The sequence below is a fragment of the Elgaria multicarinata genome, chromosome 10 (assembly GCF_023053635.1).
Source record: "Elgaria multicarinata webbii isolate HBS135686 ecotype San Diego chromosome 10, rElgMul1.1.pri, whole genome shotgun sequence".
Classification (NCBI taxonomy): domain Eukaryota; kingdom Metazoa; phylum Chordata; class Lepidosauria; order Squamata; family Anguidae; genus Elgaria; species Elgaria multicarinata.
In genome coordinates, this window is record NC_086180.1 from 23,314,813 (window position 1) to 23,337,315 (window position 22,503).

The 22,503-nt window shown below is 40.5% G+C and overlaps 1 protein-coding gene across 2 annotated transcripts in view; it reads right to left on the reverse strand.

Annotated features, from left to right (window-relative positions):
• Positions 1-22,503, reverse strand: part of UNC5C (unc-5 netrin receptor C) — a 382,711-nt gene that overhangs the window by 80,822 nt on the left and 279,386 nt on the right. For both annotated transcript variants that reach the window (XM_063136050.1, XM_063136049.1), the window contains exon 4: positions 14,315-14,418. In XM_063136050.1, coding sequence (XP_062992120.1) covers positions 14,315-14,418 — 104 coding nt within the window. The remainder of the gene's footprint in view (positions 1-14,314; positions 14,419-22,503) is intronic.

Below are 22,503 nucleotides of genomic sequence, written 5' to 3' on the forward strand. Positions count from 1 at the left end.
AGGCGAGCAACAATTGCTCCAGATAGAAAATGCATGTTGCAATTATCTCAGAAGTATGAAGAGCTATTTGCAGTAAAAACATGGTTTCATTTAAATTTCTATGCATTATGTCAACAATTTAGGGCTCCTACAATATATTTCTGTACTTCATGCTTTTTTGTTTTGGTCAAATTCATATCCTGTAGCTCTGGAAGGGGGAAATATTCAGAAGGCTATGTCATGTATTTATTATAATACTTATTTATTTGGACCCTCCTCAGGGAGGCATATATGGTTATATGTCATTTTCTTCTCTGAACACCCCTGTCAGATAGGTTAGGCTGTTATGTAAATACTGGCCTGAGGTCACCCAACAAAGGTCATATTTGACCAGGGTTAGCTATTATTATTATTATTATTATTATTATTATTATTATTATTATTATTATTATTATTTCATTTTTTAAAAAAAATGGTAGCAGCCGCAGAGTGGGGATAGGGGAATTGAACTGTATTTGGTCCATGGCATGAGGGGGAGTAGGGAGAGCCCTTTGCCTGTGTCATGTCCAGATCTGGACTTCCTCTTCTCTGCCCCATATCTGCTATTTCTATTGGAAGAAAAACTCCAATTGGTACGAATGGGACATGAGTACAGGTCTCTTCATTTCCGAGAAGTGCTGGCTGGGTCTGTTTATCTCTACTTAACTTACCTCTCCTGTAGTGGAGAATTGTCCTTGCCCTTTCACCAATACCTATGGACTGTTAGTAATTAAACAAGGGCTAAGGGAAGCATAGAGAAAGTGTTTCTCTACACTGCCCTCCTACCTAGTCTTGTTATCTCTAAGGGAGTTTTAGAGTTCTTAAGAAACAGAGCTTTCCTTACATGTAGCCACTTTCAGCATAGGAAATGTAACGATTAGGCAGGCTCTAATATGTCCAATACTCTAGCCAAACAACAGTTTGCTACACTATAGGTGAGTTCGCAAATAACGGTAACGGATGTTTTTGCGTTATCATCCCATAGAATCATATCATTTATGAGTAGTGTATACTGATCACTTCCACTGCATGCATTTATGAGCAGTGTGCACCAACCACTTCCACTGCAAGTGATAGTGGATAAACAAACCATGGGCTTCTGTTCATGGCTTCTTTACCATGATGTGCAACCCCAGAACTCTGACTTGTCTCTCCCCTGACAATCCAGAGTCCTAGGCCAATACAAAAAAATAAATAAAAAAAATGGGTTGGGACTCTGGCTTGTTGGGGGACACAACAAGTCAGTGTTCTGCATTCTTTAAATTTGAAGCTTATAGGTTTATGTGTGAACAAGGCCAATGGAGTTGCTAAGTAGTCTCAAACTGTGGTTTCAGATCCTGGTTTGGCAGTTGTTCACAAACCATGGTTAGTTAGTGAGAATTGGATATAATGACAAACCATAGTTTGACCTCCCTGCTTCAAATCACACCTCAGCTACAAACACTCTGGCCTTAGCTAGACCTAAGGTTTATCCTGGGATTGTCCCGGAGTCATCCCTGTTCATGTAAATGACACACAGGGGATCCAGGGAGCGGGCAGGGATGACCCTGGGACAATCCCGGGATAAACCTTAGGTCTAGCTAAGGCCTCTGAGTGGCCGTAAGCAAACTAGTATTCCCTCGTCCTCATTCCTTACATATTTTGGGGTATAATGATGGCAGTCTATCTTTTAGGGCTGCTGTAACAATTACAGACATAATATATAATATGCTACGAAATCTGAAGATGATGTTGGTTTCACAGGGGTATAATCTTTATCTTTTTTATCAGTTGTTCTTTATGATAGGGCTAACCCATGGTAAACATAGCCCTAAGTGGAAGACAGAGAATTTGAAAAAGGTTACTCCTCAAAGGGTGGAGTAGCTGCAGAAGCAGACAAACTCACTGTCCAGATAACCAGGGTGAAATGTCCCTTCCCACTTTCATACGACAAGGAGACAGCTAGGGAAGAAATAGTACATCAGGTTCCATGCTTGCTTGAAGCATTCCATTACCCATAAAGAGGCAGCTGTGATACCAACATTATAACAGAACCCAGCCACACGAACAACATAAATATTAGTATGATCTCTTGTGGCATTCTTACTGTAACAGAGAACCTGGACTCTAGCATCATAATTCTTCCAATAAGTCACCCTAAAAGGAAAAGTTGATTTCATGCAATTCTATGGCCCCCCTCTCTCCAAGGTTGCTAAGGCATTTGCAAACGTATCATGACACTGTGCATTCATAGTGAAGAAATGTGCAATCCACTGTGGCAGTAATTTAGAGCACTCTGCACCTTGTACTACCTGCTTTTTCCCCCATCCTACTCCCTGGTGGGAGACAGATGTGTTGTCTCTAATTATTCACTGATTGGCATCGGGAGATATATTAACATAATTGGCACATTTGTTCTAATTAACAGAGGGAACCTGCCACATGTCACCCAACATGAAATGTGAGACCAACAGCCACCAGCAAGGGAGAAATACCCACAATTGTCACAAGGACTCTCTCTCGTAATCCTAATCAGGTCTGTATTTCTCTAGACTATTTTGAGCAACAGTTTAATATTAAAATAATGCATTGCATGTACAAATGAGGACATACAAAGCAAATTAGTTCTTTTTTAAGTAGTTTGAAGTAGGGCTCCAGTTTTTGGCCAATTAATTGGCTAGATTAATCAACTAAAAAGACACTTTAAATGATTAGGTGGCATATATTTTAATTTTAATTTTTTTAAAATCCAAGTACTTATAAAAATCACGAACTGTAGTGATATCTTAGAACAAGCATTTTCCTTATTCTCCTAATAGGAGATAATACCCTTTCTAAAACTGTGCCTGGAGCAAACCCATGTGTGCGTCACATAAAAACACAGGAAGCATGTTTTGTTTTTGCTTAAAACCAAGGTTGTGAATTCATTTAAACTCATACGGTTAACTGACCAAGATTTCTGTAGTCAGCGATAGCTTTAATTCAAATGTCACTGTTATAGCCTAAAGAATGAGTATTAGAACAATGTTGCTGCATCTGCATGTTATTCTTCTGAATCAACTCCCCACCCAAACTCTGCCAAAAACTTAAGTTAATTTTAAATGCAACCAAAGTTTAGTTTGGGAATGTTGTCTCAAGAACTTCTTAAATAGGTACACAGACCCAAATAGTGTTTGCGCATTGGAAGTCAGTTTTTGTAGTGCAAATTTTGCACTAATTTCTCCACAATTGCCCTAATAGTTGTACGGATATTTAAGAGAGTTTTACAATAACTTGGCAGTTCTCTGGCAGGATATGCTTTAAGGGGATGGATTCATAGACACTTGAATTTTAATGTCTTGTTTTAACGGTGACTATTTTCAAGTGCCACAGATCTTTATCGTTCCATCCTTCCCTCTTTTTTGTAACCTTTTCTGTCCTCCATCAACCCAATCAGAAAGAAAGTAAACCTGCCTTCCCTTTGATTAGTTTCCTTAAATTGCAATGGCCAAATGCTCTCAGTGGTATGGTGGTTAAATGCATGAAGCTGTATTGTAGCTCCAATATAGGACTTGGAAAGATCTGCACCTATAGAGAAAGCCAGTAAACTAACTTAACAGAGAGCCATCAAACACAGTGTGTGTGTGTGTGTGTGTGTGAGAGAGAGAGAGAGAGAGAGAGAGAGAGAGAGATGGGGCTAGGAGGACCAAGATAAGAAGAGCTGAAGAGGAAGCACGAGGTCAAGAAAAGCCAGCCTATCCCTCACCATGCCATTTGAGGCTTTTAATCCAGCCATGCCTTTTGCTATCAACACTGATATAATTGCCAATGAAATGCTAAATATTTCTGTGCATACTGCAATCTGGGGCCAAATCATACAGTATGTTTAATGAATGGTGTGCAGCTTTACCTCTCAGAATATTCCCGTTGATGCCAATAGGAACTATTTTACTAACTCCCTTAGGGAGCAACTCCTTAGGGAAACCGAACAATAGAATTGTTCTGTTTCCACCTTCCGCGATTGGAAGCAGCACTTTGACCTCAGGAGTTGGAGACCTGATCTTCCTCCACTGCCCCTCGCAGCTGCAGCAGAAAGAACCACACAGGCTGCTCTCCGATGTTGGAAAAGCAACCTCAGAGAGAGGGGAAGGCTTTTGCTGTGTGGGGAGGGGAGGAGGCTGGAGAGGCCAGGATACATGCTACCCAGAGGCTTCTCCAGCCTCTTTCCTTCCTCCTCCAAAGCATCCCTGCTAGACGTGCAAAAAAGCCCATCTAGTGAAAAAAAGCCCATCTCGCCTCTGCTGCTCCTCCCACCCTGTATTGGATGATCGGAAGGCTTCCAATCATCAAGGGAGCAATCAATAGAATTTAAATGTGTGCATTTTGCGAAGTCAAGCACAAGTTCAGGAATTTGCAGGCATTTTTGGAGGACATGCGCTCCTGTTCACAAATGCAATTTTTTTTTAGTGGTTTGCGAACTGAAAGAAAATTCTCATACTGTCAGAACTACGAGCCCTTCCCACTGTGCAATCACCAGGCAGAGACTGGATCTTCAAGTCAATAGTCCTTTAATATGCTAACAGCTAGTCCTTCAGACAATAAGACTCAGTACTTGTCTAAAAGCTGCCCTAGACCTAATTGGCCAATCCTGAGTTTTCTGATAGAGAAAGACTTCAATTGAGTAAGAGAGAGAGAGAGAGAGAGAGATGCTGCTGTGTAGGCAATCTACACAGAACTTGATGGGCTTCCTCAGTCCCTCCCTCAAGGAGTGTTCTCCCTCCCTTGACTTCAATGAGTAGCTAATCTTGCAGAGTGCCTCAATTCCCTCAGATGCACCCTCTTAGAATGACGGTGGGCACTTGCATCTGCCAAGTCTTGTCCCTCCCCCTCTGTAAGTTGTTGCTTTCCCACAGGAAAAGTGGTATTTTCCCTTGGGAAAATTCTTCCCTGACTCCTGGACTCTCTCGGGGAATTTCTTCCCTTGCACTTTGACCCAGCTCTTCTCCTCCTAACTCTGCTGCTGAATAGGATTCAGAAACTTCACACTCCACAGGGAGCTTGGGCCCAATCCCGACACACACAAAGTCAAGGGAGCTGGGTTCTGAGAGAAAAATAGAAATTAGGAAGGAACACACACAAGAGGAATCAAGGGAAGCTGGAATGGAGGAAGCAGAGAACCTGAGAGAAGCAGGGTCCAAGAGAAAGAAAGGTTGGATAAAGCCAGAGAAGAGAACATTGGGTTGACCCTTACCCAATAATGCAGCAAATGTAGCAAGGACCACAAGGGAGGATATGGCAGAAGCCCCAAGAAAGGGGCCAAGAATATCATGTGGGTCAAAACTTCCCAAAAAAACAACAACCCTAAGGCAGGGATGTTGTACCTCTTTCAGTCTGTGGATTGAATTCAATTTCAGAGAAGTTTTCAAGTGCTGCATTCCTGTGGTGGGTGGAGTGAACGGCAAAGACAGTAGAGCCAAAAGCAAGAGGAACAGGTGCAAAATACAAAAGATACCAGCATATTTTAGCTTAAAGCTCTTACTACAAGTAAGGAAGGCTTAGGAGCGGCATTTCAACCTGATGAATTGAAGGTGGGTGGGTGCAAAACCTGGGAAACTAAAAATGATTGGCCATCAGGAGAAAGAGGGTGGGCCAGTGGAAGGAGGTGTGGCTATCTGGGGAACCACGGAGGACTGGTCCGTGGGCCTGAGGTTCAACACCCCTGATCTAGGAGGAGAAGGAAGAAGTAAGGGAAGTACAGCAGGTATCTGAGTATCATAGAATCAAAGAATCATAGAACAGTAGAATTGGAAGGGGACTATAAAGCCATCAAGTCCAACCCTCTGCTCAATGCAAGATTCCACCTTAAAGCATCCCTGACAGATGGTTGTCCAGCTGCCTCTTGAATGCCTCTAGTATGGAAGAGTCCACAACCTCCCTAGGTAACTGGTTCTATTGTCGTACTGCTCTAACAGGAAGTTTTTCCTGATGTCCAGCCAGAATCTGGCTTCCTGTAACTTCAGCCCATTATTCTGTGTCCTGACTGATGACAGGGGTCAAAGAAAAGGAGCCAGGATTACAGGAAAGAAGCCAAGGGAAAGAAAGGTGGGGCAAAAACCAGCTGGGTGCAGGGAGGAAAAGTGGAAGCTGCCCGTGCACTTAGCGGCAGCCCTTCTTTATAGCAAAGTTTCCATTTGTTACACTTCTCCATTGTAACTGTGAAAACGCACATAAACTTTCGACATCATCCCTTCTGTTCTCCGCTCTACTGATGCCTTCCAGAAGATAAGTCCCCCATACATATCACTCAGCATTGTTAGTGACAATGTCACTTCCCAGCCAATTAGTATTCATAGCCATCTCCCCCCTTCAGCTCTCCGCTCTCTGTATAAAAAGCGTTCCTTTTTCTGAGCAGAATACAAAACACTGCCAGGCCGACAAAAGTGCCTGCATGGAAATGCATCCACATAGGAGTTCCAATTAAGGGATAACGGCAGCAAAAACAGGAGCCACTCTCATCAAACAAAGCAAACAGCAGTTATATTAACAATCAATTAGACACAGCAGCCACCTGATGCCGTGTATTTGGATAAGTCCCAGCCTGCTCTGAGTTTTTCCTACAGACAATGCCAGCTGAGCAGAATTTGTGCAGTGCTCATCTCAGCCTGGCAAACAGTGGCAACGCCTTCATCTCACCCCACTCTCTCAATGGCATCTAATATGATCTAAGCAGGTACAGCAGCAGTTTTTAAGCCCAATTGGGTCACCGAGTTTTACAGCTGATGCTCTCCAATTAAACTCTTAGGGAGCATCGGCCCCTTAATAATTAGCGATGCAATTATCCCCTTGTTGAAGGTGCAGCGAATCACACATTCCAATGCAAAACTTCATTTAGCTGCTTATGGCATATTAACTAATCTTAGATCTCATTGATGTTTTGATCTATAACCTTATTGCAAGGAGTTAATTTGATGAGGCTGTTTTACTCTGAGACCATCTCTCACTCCCAAGGAGACCGGAGCGACTTTGAAAAGAGCAGAAAGCAATGAGGAAAGGGATTAATTGTTAATAACTTTGCCGTGCTACTTTGGGAGGATCCCAGTATGTGCCCTAGAATTTTTTCCCCCTTGGCTTTCAAGAAATGCCAGAATGCCTTTTCACTAGGTAAAAAGGATGGAAATATAGTAGACCCAGTTCTGATGCAATGTTGCTACATCAAGTCCCACCTCCACTGCTTGCACATACACAACTTGTTGGTTATTACCTTTAAATCCCTACATGGTTTGGGTCCAGGTTACCTGCAGGATTGTCTTGTCCCGGACAATCCGCCCCTCACACTCAGGTCCTCTGGGAAGGGTTTACTCTAGTCAGCCACAACTAGGCTGACAACAGTTACCCAGAGGACCTTTTCTTCTGCTGGCCCCAGACTGTGGAAGGGCCTGCCGGGTTCATCGCCTTAACATTCATCGCCTTAACACTCTTTCCGAGTTTAAGACAGCCATAAAGACTAGTCTCTTCCGGCAGGCCTACCCAGATGAATTTTAAACCTAAGAATTTTAATATGTTGTGATTGTTATTTTAATATTGTATTGGTTTTATATGCTCTTTTAACTAGTTTTTTGTATTATATTGTTCCCCACCTTGATCCAGAGGGAGAGGCAGGAAATAAATAAATAAATACACTATTATTATTATTATTATTGTTATTATTAGTTGATGGTACTTTTAAGGTGCAATCCTATACATGATTAGACAGAAAAAGGCCTGCAATTTTCAGCATGTACCAGCCAGCCATATTTTTTTCCTGTCTAAACGTGCATAGTATTGCATCCTTAACAGCTCACCCAGAAGACTTTTCAAATGCTAACCCACAAACACAAATAAATCTAGTGAGACATCTTGAACAATTGTACTTCAAATTATTTTTTTACTACTGGGCTTGCTAATCAATAAAATGTGTGTTGTGGATATGGAAGAGAACACAGCAAGTGAATGATTACAATGTCTACCACTTCAGAATACACTATCTAAGAAATATGAGAAATGCTTGCTGCAAATGGAAAGGGCATCATCAGAACTGGCCCTCTGATATTCACACTTTTAAACAGATTCTGGCCATCTGACCGCTATCAGGTGTGTATGTTCATTTATTTTGAAGGAAAAAAAAGATCCAAAGTTCCGAGCAATTTTATAAAGATTGATATGAAATAAATAAGAACTGGGCCAACTTGTAGAGATCAGTCATTCCCATAGAAGCCTCACAAACTGTAGGCTTCATGTAAAATTAAGAGCTCCTGGTATTCAAAGATAAGAAACTTTAAAATGCAGATCTCTGCATACTAGTGAACTGCTATAAGTGGCACAAGTTTGTTTTAAAGGGTTGCCATTGCTGAGTGGACAAGCGAGTGAGTGAAGGAAGAACATAGTTCTAAAAGCCAAATCATTAACAATGGTTAAGGCATCAGCAGTGTTATGTCTGCACCAGCCCTAAGAAAAACCAGAATTATTGGAAGACTCATATCCCTTTTGATATTTCCCTACACAGTTTCATGCTGCAGAGGTAACCCTTCTGTCCATCATCTGCTAGACCACAGCTGTACGAATACTGGTGGAGAAGATGCCGACTGTGCAAATCAACCATTGCCTTTCCTGGCAATGAGCTACCCAGAAGAATGATTCTGGCTTTGACTTCAGGCCTTCTAGGCTATGTGTTTTAACACATACCCAGACTGGGTTCACACCTAACACTAAGCCATGATGGCTTGCTAATCACTATGCATTGTAGATTATGTAAACAGCCCACTATGTCCATTCTGCAGAGCATGGGTTCTCAGAGTAGAGTGTTTGTGTGGATTAATCCACAGTTGGTGGCAGAAACATTCCACAGATGACACACAAACCCATTATGGGTGGGGCCAGAGAATAAACCATCATGGCTTAGCATGTTGAGTGAACCCAGCCCCAGTCGTTTTGGATTTGGTCATCTTTCCCAAGGCCTGTAACTCCAACCCACTCAAGCAAACACTCTCTCCTAGTGAGGCTGAAACACAAGCTGAGTGCTGCTGCTTTAAACTCCTTACAACTTATGCTTCATTTGACTTGCTGAGTACACCTGCTTAATTTGTGAATCACCAAACTGAGCCGGAGCATGCCACAGCCATGTATAGCATATTTTCAATGCTTTATACCCAGCCATTTACAATTTTGTAGGTAGCAAAACTGTACTAAGTCCCTGGTGGGCTGCCATACATGGCTGGTGGGCTCCAATTAACTTGGTGGATCAAAAATTGTATAGTTCTGCTGAAGAGAGATAAAGCATGAACAGCCTTCCATTGAGGTACATCTCAGTTTTCTACGGTGTCCACTTATAAAATCACCAGAAAGTGGAAATGCATCACAGAAAAAGAGGACAAAAGAAAGCAGTGATCTGCATGAAATCTGCATATGCTAATTTATATGTGTGGATGCAAATTTAGAAATATTTGTTACGATTTAAATAGAAATGTTACACATCTCACCAGGTGACCTGTGTGTCTACTGCTCAGTCTGCTGCCCAGGTGCTAATTGTTGATGGCCATTTCAAGGCCCAGTTCTTCCTTCTGACGGTTCTTTATCTTTAAGCAGGACTTTAACAGAGGACACCTTCAAAACAGAGGACATTTCTCTGGCAGTCAGCGAAATAAAGGACTGTCCTCTGTAAAAGAGGACACATGGCCACCTTACATGAACCTTCTGAATGGAAAGCTCTGTCATACCATTTATCCATAGTGACTGACTGCTATTAACCAGTCTGGAGTGTTTCATGCTGAAATCTAGGGATTTTTGAATAATTCAATGTATGGAAATTCCTATATAAAATAACTCGATCCACACCTTTTGGATTAATGTGCAGACTGGAACTTAGCTATTCAACAGATTTTGCACTTTCCCAAACATTGCAATGCAGTTTATAATGTGCATTTAAATATGTATTTTGAGAGCAAATACACACTTAAATATTCTGGGTTGTGGTTTGCTGCTCTTCTTAACAAAGAAGCAAGCAGGCTAGTGCTAATTGTGACCAACTATATGTTATTTACATTATCCAGCTTGACCTGGAAGTCAGGTGTCACAGTTGGCGGTCTGACTTCCAATACTTGCTTCTTACTCCCATTAACTATATTACAATAAAAGTCTTTCAAACAAATAAGTGAAGTCTTGAACAAAGAGCACATTCATCTCCAAATTTAAATAATCATGTAATCCTTCAACCAACCAAGTTATCTTTCATCACTCCATTTTTTGCTTCAAGACTTTATCTTGCCAGTTACAGCTAGTGGCAGCAATAAAATGCCACATTAAGGTATTCATACTCATTTGTGTTTGGTCCTTTGTTCTTTTAATAGTGCTGGAAGGAGTCTACACAGAAGCTCTATTAGACTAATCTCCAATCTTGGTGTTTGATCTCACTCCTGACTTTAAAAAAAAGGACGTGAGAAGGCAATGGAAGCAGTGGAGTAGAAAGGGGGGGAGAAGCCATTGAAAAGAGCTCTTCAGAATAGCTACAGCATAGATGACTCTTGCACTTGCCAAGTATTAACTGGTGTCTGCCCCAATGGCAGTGCAAATAGCTTCCACAGTCATCGATTAGAGCACTGTCATCAATCTCTTCTGCCTGACAAAAGCAAATTAGTATGTTGCATGTATGGAAGAATGGGAGGTGAGACAGCTCATGGATGATCTTTCCAGAGTTCAGTCACTGCTGCATTTGAGAACGACTCAGGCTTGAGAATAAGGAATGCTCCCCAATGTGCAAGTTCTTCCCAATGTGCATGTCTACGCCATGCCTATATCCCAGGGTAGTCCTTGGATCATCCCTCTGTGTCCACATGATGCACAGGGGATCCCGGGGGCAAACCGGGGCAAGCAAGGACTTATCCTGGGGTATCAGGAATTGCGGAAAACCCAAATTTTCTGCAGTTCTGAGACCATCCTGTGGATCACAGGCCGTGTGGCTGCTGCTCCCGGGTTGTCCTGTTCTTCCTGTGAGTAGCGGGACACTTGAAATGGGCACGGAGCTGTTTTTAAACCCATTTTTTTCAATAACTTTTCTTTTCCTAAAATGGTGCTAGCATTACTAGGCAGGATGTGCATGACAAAAATGAAAGCTTCCTTTATATTAATCATATTGTTCCTCCATCTCTTATTCTCTCTCTCTGTCTTTCTTGTCATACAATCGGGCTTTCTGCTTTTTGTATAGATCTACCTAAGGAGACACTGGTTGGTATAATCTGTGTTATGTGCATAATACGGCACACAGTCATTATGCCAGTCATAAGTAAGCTGAGCTCCTAGCAAAGGTAATGAAGTCCCTAAGTACTACCATGCATCTGCGATATGACATGCCCCTTTACAAATATTGTGGCAACAGCTGGTTGGTAGGATACTCAGAGGTAAAGAAGTTGACAAATTCTTCTTGAGAATAGCAACTGACTAATACCATGGCTATCAGAAAGCTGGCTTACTCAAAGCCAACCTGCATTGCACTAAATTATTAATCCCATCCCACCCCACAAGAAATAAGACTGCAAAGAAAAAAAAATATGAGAGAAAAATAAAATTAATCATGCATTATTTTTCTCCCATTGTTTGCAGACAGTTTTGCTGAAATGATGATGAGCTCCAAGGTCTTGTTTCACAGGGAAGTTCGGGTAACATGTAGAGCTTACCGAGAAATCAGCCATCAAAGCAACTGACAACCACCTTGTTCCTAAACAATGGCATTCTAACTTGTCTTTATGCAACCTGGCAGACTTTCACATTTGTCAGGAAGAGAAAGTGAGAGGAGCATTCTGAAATAGGGGGAATTAAGTGTTGTTAACAATCACATTTTCTACTGATCAGCAAAAGTATCTTTCACTTTTCTGCAAACTCTTTATGATGGAATAATTCCGTGACTGATATGTACTCTCCAACTATATCGTTTTTCACTGTGCGTGCAAGTTGCTGATGTGCACCGAATTTGTAATAATAGCTTGCCTGACAATTGTATGTGGGTGCAATCCTCCCAAAGTCAATCACTTAAAACTCCACTGATTATAATTCAGGATCATACAAGATAATAAAATAAAACTTTAACATTTAAAAATACACCCCCTCAATAATTAAATTATAATTCAACTAATATAAAAATATTCAGAGCCACAGCAATAAAATATCAACAAAATAGTAGCATGATCAAATACAGAAAATTAAATTAAAGCGATTTGAAACAGGTGGGTTTTCAAAGCTTGCTTAAATGTTGTCACTGAAAGCACATCTTTTGGGAGAGAGTTTCATAAAGTAGTGAAGGCCTGACCATAGTCCCTACTAGTCTAACTGATTTTAAAAGCAGTCCAATGAGATGGGTGCCTGACACTGACCTTAAAGCATGAGCAGGTTCATTCAGGCACAGGAAGGCATTCAAAAGCCTTGTTGCAAACCATATAGGACTTTAAAAGCCAAAATCTGTATTTTGAATGGGACATGAAAATCCAATGGTAACCAGCACAGCAAGTACAGAATTGACATAATATGTACTGATCTGGCTGCAACAAGCATTCTGCATCAGTTGAAGTTTCTGGGTAGTCTTCAAAGGCAGCTCCACATGGAACACATTTCAGTTATCTATCTGGATTAAACTAATGCATGCATGACTGAGGCTAGATCCACTTTCTCTAGCTATGGTCACAGCTAGCACACCAGCCTTAGGTGGTAAAAGACACTCCTGACCACAGGTGCCACCTGAGCTTCCGCAGACATTGCCCAGTCCAGAAGAACTTGGTCCTTTAGGAAAGTGCAAACCCATCCAGAACAGGTTCCACTCCTCTACCCAGATCAACTGGTTTCCTTACCCATGACACTTCCATCTTGTCCGGATTAAGCTTCAGCTTGTTCACCCTCATTGATCTCAAACCCGCCTCTTGAAACCTGTTCAAGAGTTCCACAGCCTCCCTGAGATTTTCCGGTGGAAAACACAGAATAGAATTACATGTCATCAGCATATTGCTGTCACGGCCGATCAAACCTCCAGATGACTCCCCACAACTATTTCATATAGATGTTTAAAATGATGGGGGACCTATCGCACCCTGAAGCACCCTGTAAGCCAAAGGCCACAGAGCAGAACCGAACTACCTCAGAACATCATCTTCAACTGCCCTTCTAGAAAGGACCAGAACTACAACAATATTGCGCTTCCCAAACCCAGGCCGAGCCTAATTCCTTGATCTTAGTACATATGCTATACCACAGTCTTTCTTTGGAACTAGATATCACAGCACTTCTATTGGATTGACTGAATTTTGAATTAGAATGAGATGCTGTGTGATCAAGACATCTCAGTGTGGAAATGTGCTTTCAGGGTTGTGTGAAGATGTATTTGATGGGGCATACTGCCAAGTGATTGATGACCCAATGAAACTGAAGACTAACAGAAGTGTTGTTCACCACTGTATTATGAACTATATAATGAAACCATTGTTTACATAATGTAAAACAGGCCTAGTCCAATAATCTCCTATTGACAACTAGAAGAAACAGGGCCTTTTAATGTCAATTTTTAGAAGACTATGGGCATTGCTATAAGAAGCAAGAACAACATGCCTGGGAGATGGGGTAGTCTTTTCTTCACAGATGGGCCCCCCACTTCAAATGTCTACTGCTTTTCCCCTCTTCTCGGTAGGGTCACTTCCACAAGACAGATAACAGAATACTCTCCCATCTGTTTTTAATTGCCATTAAGTAAACCAGACATGGAACATTAAAAGATGGATTATATTCTTTCTTTGTTCCAGCTTCTTATTAGATCACAGCATGTGCTTTCTTATAGTTATGCAGTGTAAATGACTCACCATATGCACAAGCATGGCAGTAAAACAAAATGCAGCATTAAAAAATGTTTTAATAATGTATAGGAAAGCTCGTTGTCCCAATGATAGCATGTTGGAAAAGGTGGGAATGTTTGGGTGGGAGAGAACAGTGTTGCATTCATAAATTCTGCCAAGTGTTTGTCTTGGAGATAACATAGAATTGTGCTGTGTTCTCATTTCTTGTAAAGGGAGCAAAAGAATGAAACCAAACTGCCTGTAGCTCTGCCTAGTGGGGCATTCTAATTGACTCTGAAGTCATTAATCAGTTCCCAATCAATCTATTCTACCAGCAGCAGGCAGTTAGATCTCCATTACCTCCCATTTATCATGCCATCGCCTAATTCACTGCACCATTAGGCACAGATTAGGCCTCAGTAAGGATAACTGTGTCAGTTCCCCCCCTCACCCATTCCCTGCCTTAAAAAAAGAGTGGGGGAGCTGTTGTCACTCACCTCAGCCACTGGGATTCCTTCAGGTGGGCGACACTGGAGTAGGACTTCCTGTTCCAGAGATACCTCCTTCCCAAGGGGTTCCTGCTCAAAAGTCTTCCGCAGATCTAGAAAGAGCAGAAGTATATTACTGTAGTGTTTATTATAGTTAGGGTTGGGGAAGAATTTCATTTGGTCTTCATTTTTAAGCAAACTGACCTAATTCACACTTTCAAGACTAATAGCTTCATCCCACGTACCTGTTTCCCTCGAATTATCCCCTACAGCGCTAAGCTGTCACCATTGTTGTTGTTAGCTAAATCACACCCCAGGCGGCAGCGCTCCTAAGATCCTTTGCATACCAGGAAATGAGTTTAAGGAGGGAAATGTAAAAAATCAACGGATGACCCAATCTGATTCAAATTTGGTATACTTAAAGCTCTCCTTAATATCTATTACTGTGCCAATTTTGACGTCTATCTTTAAAACTTACACAGACGTAAGCATTTGTTTATTTTTTTCTTTAAACATGATCCTGCACCCCCAGTGGCCACTCAGAAAACAACAAATGATTTGCTTGAAAACTAGTAGCTAAATACCTTGATTCTTTTCCCTTTATAGCACAATTAAAGCAGGATGCACGGGAATACTTCACAGTCAAAGCAGATTATAAACTGGAAAACTTCAGAGCCCTAGTTTGTACGCAATTCGCAGTGATTGCACAGTATAACGCTGGTGTGATAAAGCTCTAATATATGGATCGGAACAGAGATATCCTTCAGATTGTGCATAGTGGTCCTCTGGATTGCAATGTTGTTTGCAGTTCAAAAATTGTGTTAAATGAGTATATCAGGGAAAGTTGCATACAAACATGCATATAAATTATGCACGTTTTAAAATAGGTTTTTTTGCAGAGTGATGCATAAATTAGAAAGAACTATTAAATAAATGTGGAAGTGATTCACCCGTCCCTAATTATGGTATTAGCAAAATGCCCAGCATTGTGATGGATGTGGTTCATGTATATATAGAGAGAGTTATACCCCACGTTAATCCTAATTAGAATAGACCCATTGAAATGAATGGGACTTATGCTAAAGAAGTAGCATTGTATACAACCCCAGGCTTGTATGTTGCAATGATTCTTTAAGCAAAATGTCACTATTATATCCTGCTGTGATATTTTAGTCAGTGAGGGCTAGGTTGTCCAGTGTCAGTGATAGAATCAGGTTTTGCAAGCACTTTACTTTGGTCCACAGGAATGAAAGGCAGCTATGTGTATGGAAGAAAATAAAAGGAGGGGGAACTCAGTGATTATATCAGAGTGAGGGCTAAACCTGCTTTGCCACTTCACCAGTTATTTAAAACTGAGTGTATTTGCATCACTTCATCCTTGTTTGTTTGTCACTGAATGTGACAGGATATTGGAAAATAGATGTTTTATATAGATACAGATAAATGTAAAATGTGCAGAGTCCTTGCTTGTGAGAAATACTTTTCCTTATTACACAAGGCAACTGAAGATCTTAATGCTTGTCTCTCTGATTTGTTTTGGGACTGTAATTAGAAATAATTTCTTAGCCAGTTCAAACGTCACTGATAATGCTTTCTGGAGCATTTGCTAAGATGGCACAATGCCATCCTTTTTTGTTGGCATCAATCCATAATTCACTGACTGCGGCTGATGGGTAGACATCACTGTTTGCAAATAGATGACCTAAGGAGTCCGACTAACTAGATTACATATGACAACGGAGCTGAATGGAAGCTATAGGAACAGTGAAGCCGTGCAGAATCCATTCAGATACTTCATAAAATATTGTTTAATAGGGGAAATAGAATTAGAAAAATATAACTTGCAAGATGAATATCACATTCAACAGTGTAATCTAGTAGAGTGTGAGGGGTAAGAGTCTACAAAATATTTCTGAGGTACTGCTTTACCTCCTTATTCTATTATTATGGCTACCACTTCTATCACAGTACCCTAAGATAACTATTCCCTTGCAACTGCTAGAAGTAATATTACTAGTTGAATTTCATGGTCACTTTTCTGCTTGCTTCTCTTACCTAAGCATGATCAACACCCCTCCCCCCTCTCATTTTGTGTTAAATTAATTTTCAGATTTGACACAAAAAATAAGATTTGAGACTGAGCTAAATTTTAATCACAACTGGAAAACAGAACCACTGAACTTAATTCTTGCTTTTCTACAGTGTTTAGTGGGATATGTGGAATATGGGTTGTATTCATAGCCAAGTACAAGGTGCCCCATTGTCTCAGGGCTGGCCTAACCATTAGGAAGTGTGAGACGGCTGCCTCAGTTGTGCAGATGCTGGGGAGGTGGGTGCAGACTCTCCATCATTTACTTCCTCCCAGCCATGCTCCAACACAGTTTCAACCATTCTCATCTTCCTGATCCAATGACAATAGCATTGGCTTGTTTCTGGCCTGGGCAGACTGGTGTTCTTTTCTAGTCCATTTCACAGACAGTTCCACCAGGAAATGAACAGGCAGCGTGTACCATTCCAGGACATGAGTTCTGCTGAGTATGGGGTGTCAGCCCAATTGAGAGTACTGGTATGCCCAGGTTCACAGGGAGATGATCAATAACCAAGGTTTCAGAGGAAGGTCAAACATAGCAAAGGTCAAGTTCCAGGATGGACAGCACAAGGAAGATTCCAGAACCAAGGTCAGACATACCCAAGTGTTAAAGATTTGACCTCTGCTAAATGTCTTCCAATTATAGTTCCAGTATTTAGGAAGCCTTTGGCTGCTAGTTAACAACTTATAGCTGATTAATACACTTCAAACAAAGCATACACCAAAATTGTTTTAGGTGGATGCATTTTTAAATTTTTTAAATTAGAAATATGCATGTAAGATCACACAAAACGTACATAAAATAAAATTATTTTTGTTGTTAAACAGATCTTTGCTAAAGATTCTTAGATCTTAATAGGAAATAGAATTGCCTAAACATTTTGTTCATAGACTTTTAGCTCTAATAACTTAAAAAGGAGATATCTTATTCTAAGTTTCCCATTCAACTTTGAATAGGTTATTTAGTTGATTGCTACGAAGGCCTGGTGAGCTTCTTATAGTATCAGAAACTGTGCCATTCTAGAATTAGCACATAATCATACCTTTTTGTGCAGAAATTACCTCATAGCCAATACTGGTCCATAAATTAGGGCTCATAGTCTTAACTACCTCACTGTTACTAAACGTTACTAAAATAACGAAAACATACAGAAAAGGCTTCAGTTACAAGCTACACCTTTCAGGCTAACTAAGATCCATTCCCAATCATAGCTTTGAGAAGATAACTCCTTATTCAAAAATTGCTAATTGAACCTTAAGGAGTAATCCTACATCCCCTACACAGCATCTGGAGCAGGATGGCATAGGGTTTTAGGGTTTTCTGGCTCCGAGCTCCAAGCCAGGGCTCTAAGCACAGAGCCAGGAAACTGTCCTTCCTGCCCCCTGCTTCTCACAGCCAGCATGGAGTGAACTGCAGTAAATTAAGCACGGAGAGGGCAAAAAGGGGGTGGTCCTGGGGGCAGGGAGGGGAGGAGACCGTGGAAGCTGGTTCAGGCCGCTTTCTAAGCACTGTGTAGTCTTCCCCTTCCTGTTCTGAAGTCTCCAGCTAGACAGCCAAAATAGACCATATAGATGAAAAAGCGGGGTGGATGGAGCAGAAATGAAAATCCCCTCTGTGCTACAGCGGCCCTGCATTGTATAGTCATAAGTCTTGACATTTGGGGGCTTACAAGAACCCAAGGCACAACCCATAGCATTGTGTCTGAAGTCTATATTTTTTAAAGAATCTATATTTTAAGCTTTTTTTGATGTGTTATAAGCAAAACTTTAAGTACAGATAATATAATATCTGAAATAATATAGTACCACACCTCTTCATTACTTAAATAACCCATTAGTCCAATTGATAGAGCTTTAACTCAGCATTTTCTCTTTGAATCCCATCCAGGTTATCTTGATAACAATTTTTTATACCAGTTACCCAGAATTCATTGTGAATCTGCATGTGTCTTTGTGTGACTTCACTTTAATACAATTTATATTTTTAAAATCTAAAATTATTTATCATTAAACATTTGCCATTTTCATTTTGTAAGAAGACATCTTATATGGTTTTAAGAGAGGCGGGTTAGCAATTTATCAATAGCCTTCTCAGTAAGACCAATAATACAAAATTAGCTATTTCCTAAAATTCCAGGACACAATGTCACATACCAGTTGAGGCAAGCAAGAGATGGATACCACCAAAATGAACTCCAAGTTGCCCCTGGCTGGGAACCAGACACATTCAGCTAGTATTTTGCTCCAACCATTGGCAGAGTTAGACTGAGCCTTTAATAGGACTTGGGCTCCCAAGTCCAAGTGCTCCAGCAGTCATCAGCAGCCGAAAAACACATGCATTGCTCTGTTCACATGACATATTCTGGTGCATGTGCTGCTATTATAGCATCAAACAAGAGCAGTCAGCAAGCAGGCACCAGGCAGAGCAGTGAGCACTAAGGTTTTGGAATACCGAGCTTAGGGTGCTTGCCATGTGCCCTCTCAGTTAGCCTGCTGCCCTCAGGTGCAGGAGAGGAAGCTGTTCCATCCCCAGTATTGAAATAAGATTCAACTTCCAATCTGTTTGGCTTCTGTATATGGAATAAGGTGGGGGGCAATTACCCTGTCCTTTGTCTCAGGCAGCAAAATATGTCTTGGGTGCAGGTCCTGTATTGTCTCCATGTAGCATGCATTTTTATATATGCAAAAATTATTACAGTAAGCTGCCATGTCAACATGGGATGGAAAGAAGAACAATAATGTGCAACAACATGCAGTTCTAGTGACAAATAGAGAGAATAAACCACACATTTTCAAGGCTACTGCAGTGAATAAAGCAGTAGTCTCCTAAAGCAGATAATAATCCAAGCCTGATGCCTGGAGTTCGATTTTATTTCTCCCTGTATACCTACTGAAGTATTAATTTAGACCTGATGTTAATACACCAACCTTTTAAATCATGATCCTTTCTGCTCATAACATATTATGTTTATGAAAGCACAATTCTGCTGGCAGCTTCATTAACTCCTAATGGTAATAATTTGTTTTGCTCGCTTCCCAACAATCTAAATCCTGTTCTCTATAATGAGGTGGGGGGGTGTATCACAGATGGGCCCTTTCCCCACTAGTACTTCAGCAGGATTTAATGATTCCAAACTCTCCCCCACCATTTCCTCTTTACTTCCACCACAGTGACCTGATATGTTGTAAACTTGAAAAGCCACCATTCCATTTCATTGGGTCAATGATCTACAAACTAAAAGTACCCTTAACTACAGACCCTGACATAATAGAGGCTGTAATGTCCTTTAAGCAGCCATTAGAAACTCTCAAGTAAATAATACCCTTGGAAAAAAAACAGGACATAATTTTGTGTTTACAAGCAGCGGAGCTCTTACATGTTGGCTACTTCCTTTTGTATGTTTAGAGAGCTCTATTCCATTAATACGTTTCTCCACTAGACAGACACTAGTTAGCTACACAGTCTGATCACCAGCCAGCAACTATATTAACACAAAGAAAAACCCCAGCCAATGCATTCATTTTAAAAATACAAAAGAAATGGGGAAGCACAGGTATGTCAGAGACACAGTGAACATAATTAGGCTATGTACAGCAAATGCCTATGTGTTTTTTCATACGTTGAGCTCATGTCTCCCCGGTCTGTTTCATTTTCCGAGCACTCAACATATAGCATCATTGCTGCACTGTGCATCTAAAGAATTGTTAAAAAAAAAAGTTCTAATGAGCGACAAATCATACAATTCTCTCTCCTAATATCCGTGAACTATTTCACAAAATTTTATTTATTTAGTTATTTATCTATAAATTTCTTGGGAGCCCTTTTCACTTTCCTGCTGTACAGCTTCAGACATGTTAACTTCCTCTTGCTGTTTATAGATCCAAGAAAAACTTGCTTGTTACGTTCAGATTGTGGTTGAATGGGAAAAGTAAAGCCCCTTATTGGCATTGGATGTACCTTTACAGCTGCAAAAAGAAGGCACAAGAGCCCCCGAAGGATTGATATGGTAAAAGTAGCTATACTTCTAAGACTGCCAAGCTGCAGGTGGCAATTTCACAGTGAGCTTCTGTGAATACCATTCTCTGTGCCTGAAATCCCCTAAACAACAGTGAGATTTTATTCTCTTTCAAAAAGCAACTCAAATAAATAAAGTTATGACATGAGGATTTTTTTTAAAGGAACTCAAGCCAATGTTCAATTCACTCATACCTTACCAACAACATATGCTCTTCCCGGAGAAGTTAACGAGTGCTCTTTCGTCATTCTCATGGAAATATCTCCAATGACATCCAGGCGCATAATGTACTGAAAACAGTGCTTTTGAATAAGCATAAAAGTCAACTCATGTAGAAGGGCTTCATTTTAAATAAATAATCATTAGAGTGCTAGTCATGATGATTTCCATACTTTGTAGCAGCCTTCCCCAACACAATACCCTTCATTTGTGCTAGACTACAACACTCATCATCCCCAGCCAGCATGGCTAGGGTATTATGGGAGTTGTGGTCCAATACAACTGGAGAGCACCAGGCTGGGGAAAGCTACTTTATGGCAATATTTAAAGGTAGAGGGAACTACCTTATACTCTTTCTAGCTCAGGCGAGTTTACCCCAGAATTGCAGGAAGCCCCAACATTTTAGCTTTATTAATGGATATTCCATTGGGGGAAATGCCAGTTTAAAATGTGTAGTGTGTTAATGAGCAATTGACTCTCCTCCTTCTCCATCAGAGGTTCTCTACCTTCTTGTATTTTTCCTAAATCTAAAGCACCAGCTGGGTTCAATGTATTGCATTTCTGTGCCATTTTTACACACACTTTACTTCTCCACACCGCTTCCTCTTTAAATTCATAGTCCAAAAGGAATTCCCTTTGTGCAAAATTGCCACTTAATCTCCTCTTGTACTTTTGCTGGACTTTGCTGTGATGGAAATGGGTTGTGGAAAAACTTAAAGGATATCTTTTATCATGTTCTGTGAAATGCAATAAGAGGCAGGTGAGATGCCTTCAAGGCAGTGCTAATGCAAGGGTGACTAATGAATAGGCATGAAAAACGGACACTTGTCAGCTAGGAATTAAATGTAAACCAGGAACATACTGAACAATGGTGCATTACTGTCAGAAAAAGATGGATTTCTGCCCTTGGTAGACCTTAAAGACTCCTTATTTCACTCATGTGCTCTTCTCGGTAATTCTAGCTAAGGCTTTCACCCTAAACAAACATAGCAGGAGCCTACAGAAAACAAGAAGGGCTTTTATATGCATTTTTCTTTGAATGAAATTTTGATTTAAAGCAAACTAGCAGTATTTCACATACGATTTCAAGAAAATAACTTTACAGACCCTAGGAATCATTTACTCTAAGAAAGGGATTTATTGAGACTCATATATGTGTGCACATAACGCAAGTCAAGATACCCAGATAGTGTAAAATAATGTTTTAAAATCTTAATTTATGCCCATGGCCCAATCTTTTAATAAATGATTGCTTTTGAGATACAGCTGATCACCTCTACATGTTGCTATTCTAGTCAATAATCTAAACTTTTCACTAAATAGATATATGCACTGTCCTATTTCAGTCACTGTAACTGGAGAAGGGGAGATGGTGGTGGAAGGAGTTTGCACAAACAGTGAGTTTGCACTCACTGAGTTTGCAGGAGTTTGCACAAACTGAATTTGCACAAACAGTGAGAGCATACACTGTGTGAGAGCTAGAACCATGTATTAATAATAAACTCCAAAGCCCTCCTATCTATCTCAAAGACATCAGAATCTACCAGGCTGATACACACATTCAGATTCATATCTTGTACTCGCTTTTCTGTAAGTCCCATTGAACTTACTTCTGAGTAGACAAGTATAAAATTGTACTCTCAGTCTAATAAACATAGAAAGACAGCAAAACAGGACAAAATGAAACAAAAAAAGAGGGGATGAGGTATATATGAGAATGTGAAGGGGTAAAGTTGAATATTCAATGAAATGTGAATATAATAATATACAAAGATAACAGTATTCCTTCATGATTCATACAGTACATGAAATGGCTCCCAAATGATCAGAAATTAACCAAAAGCACCTGTAGAACTGTTTTTGCATAAAACATT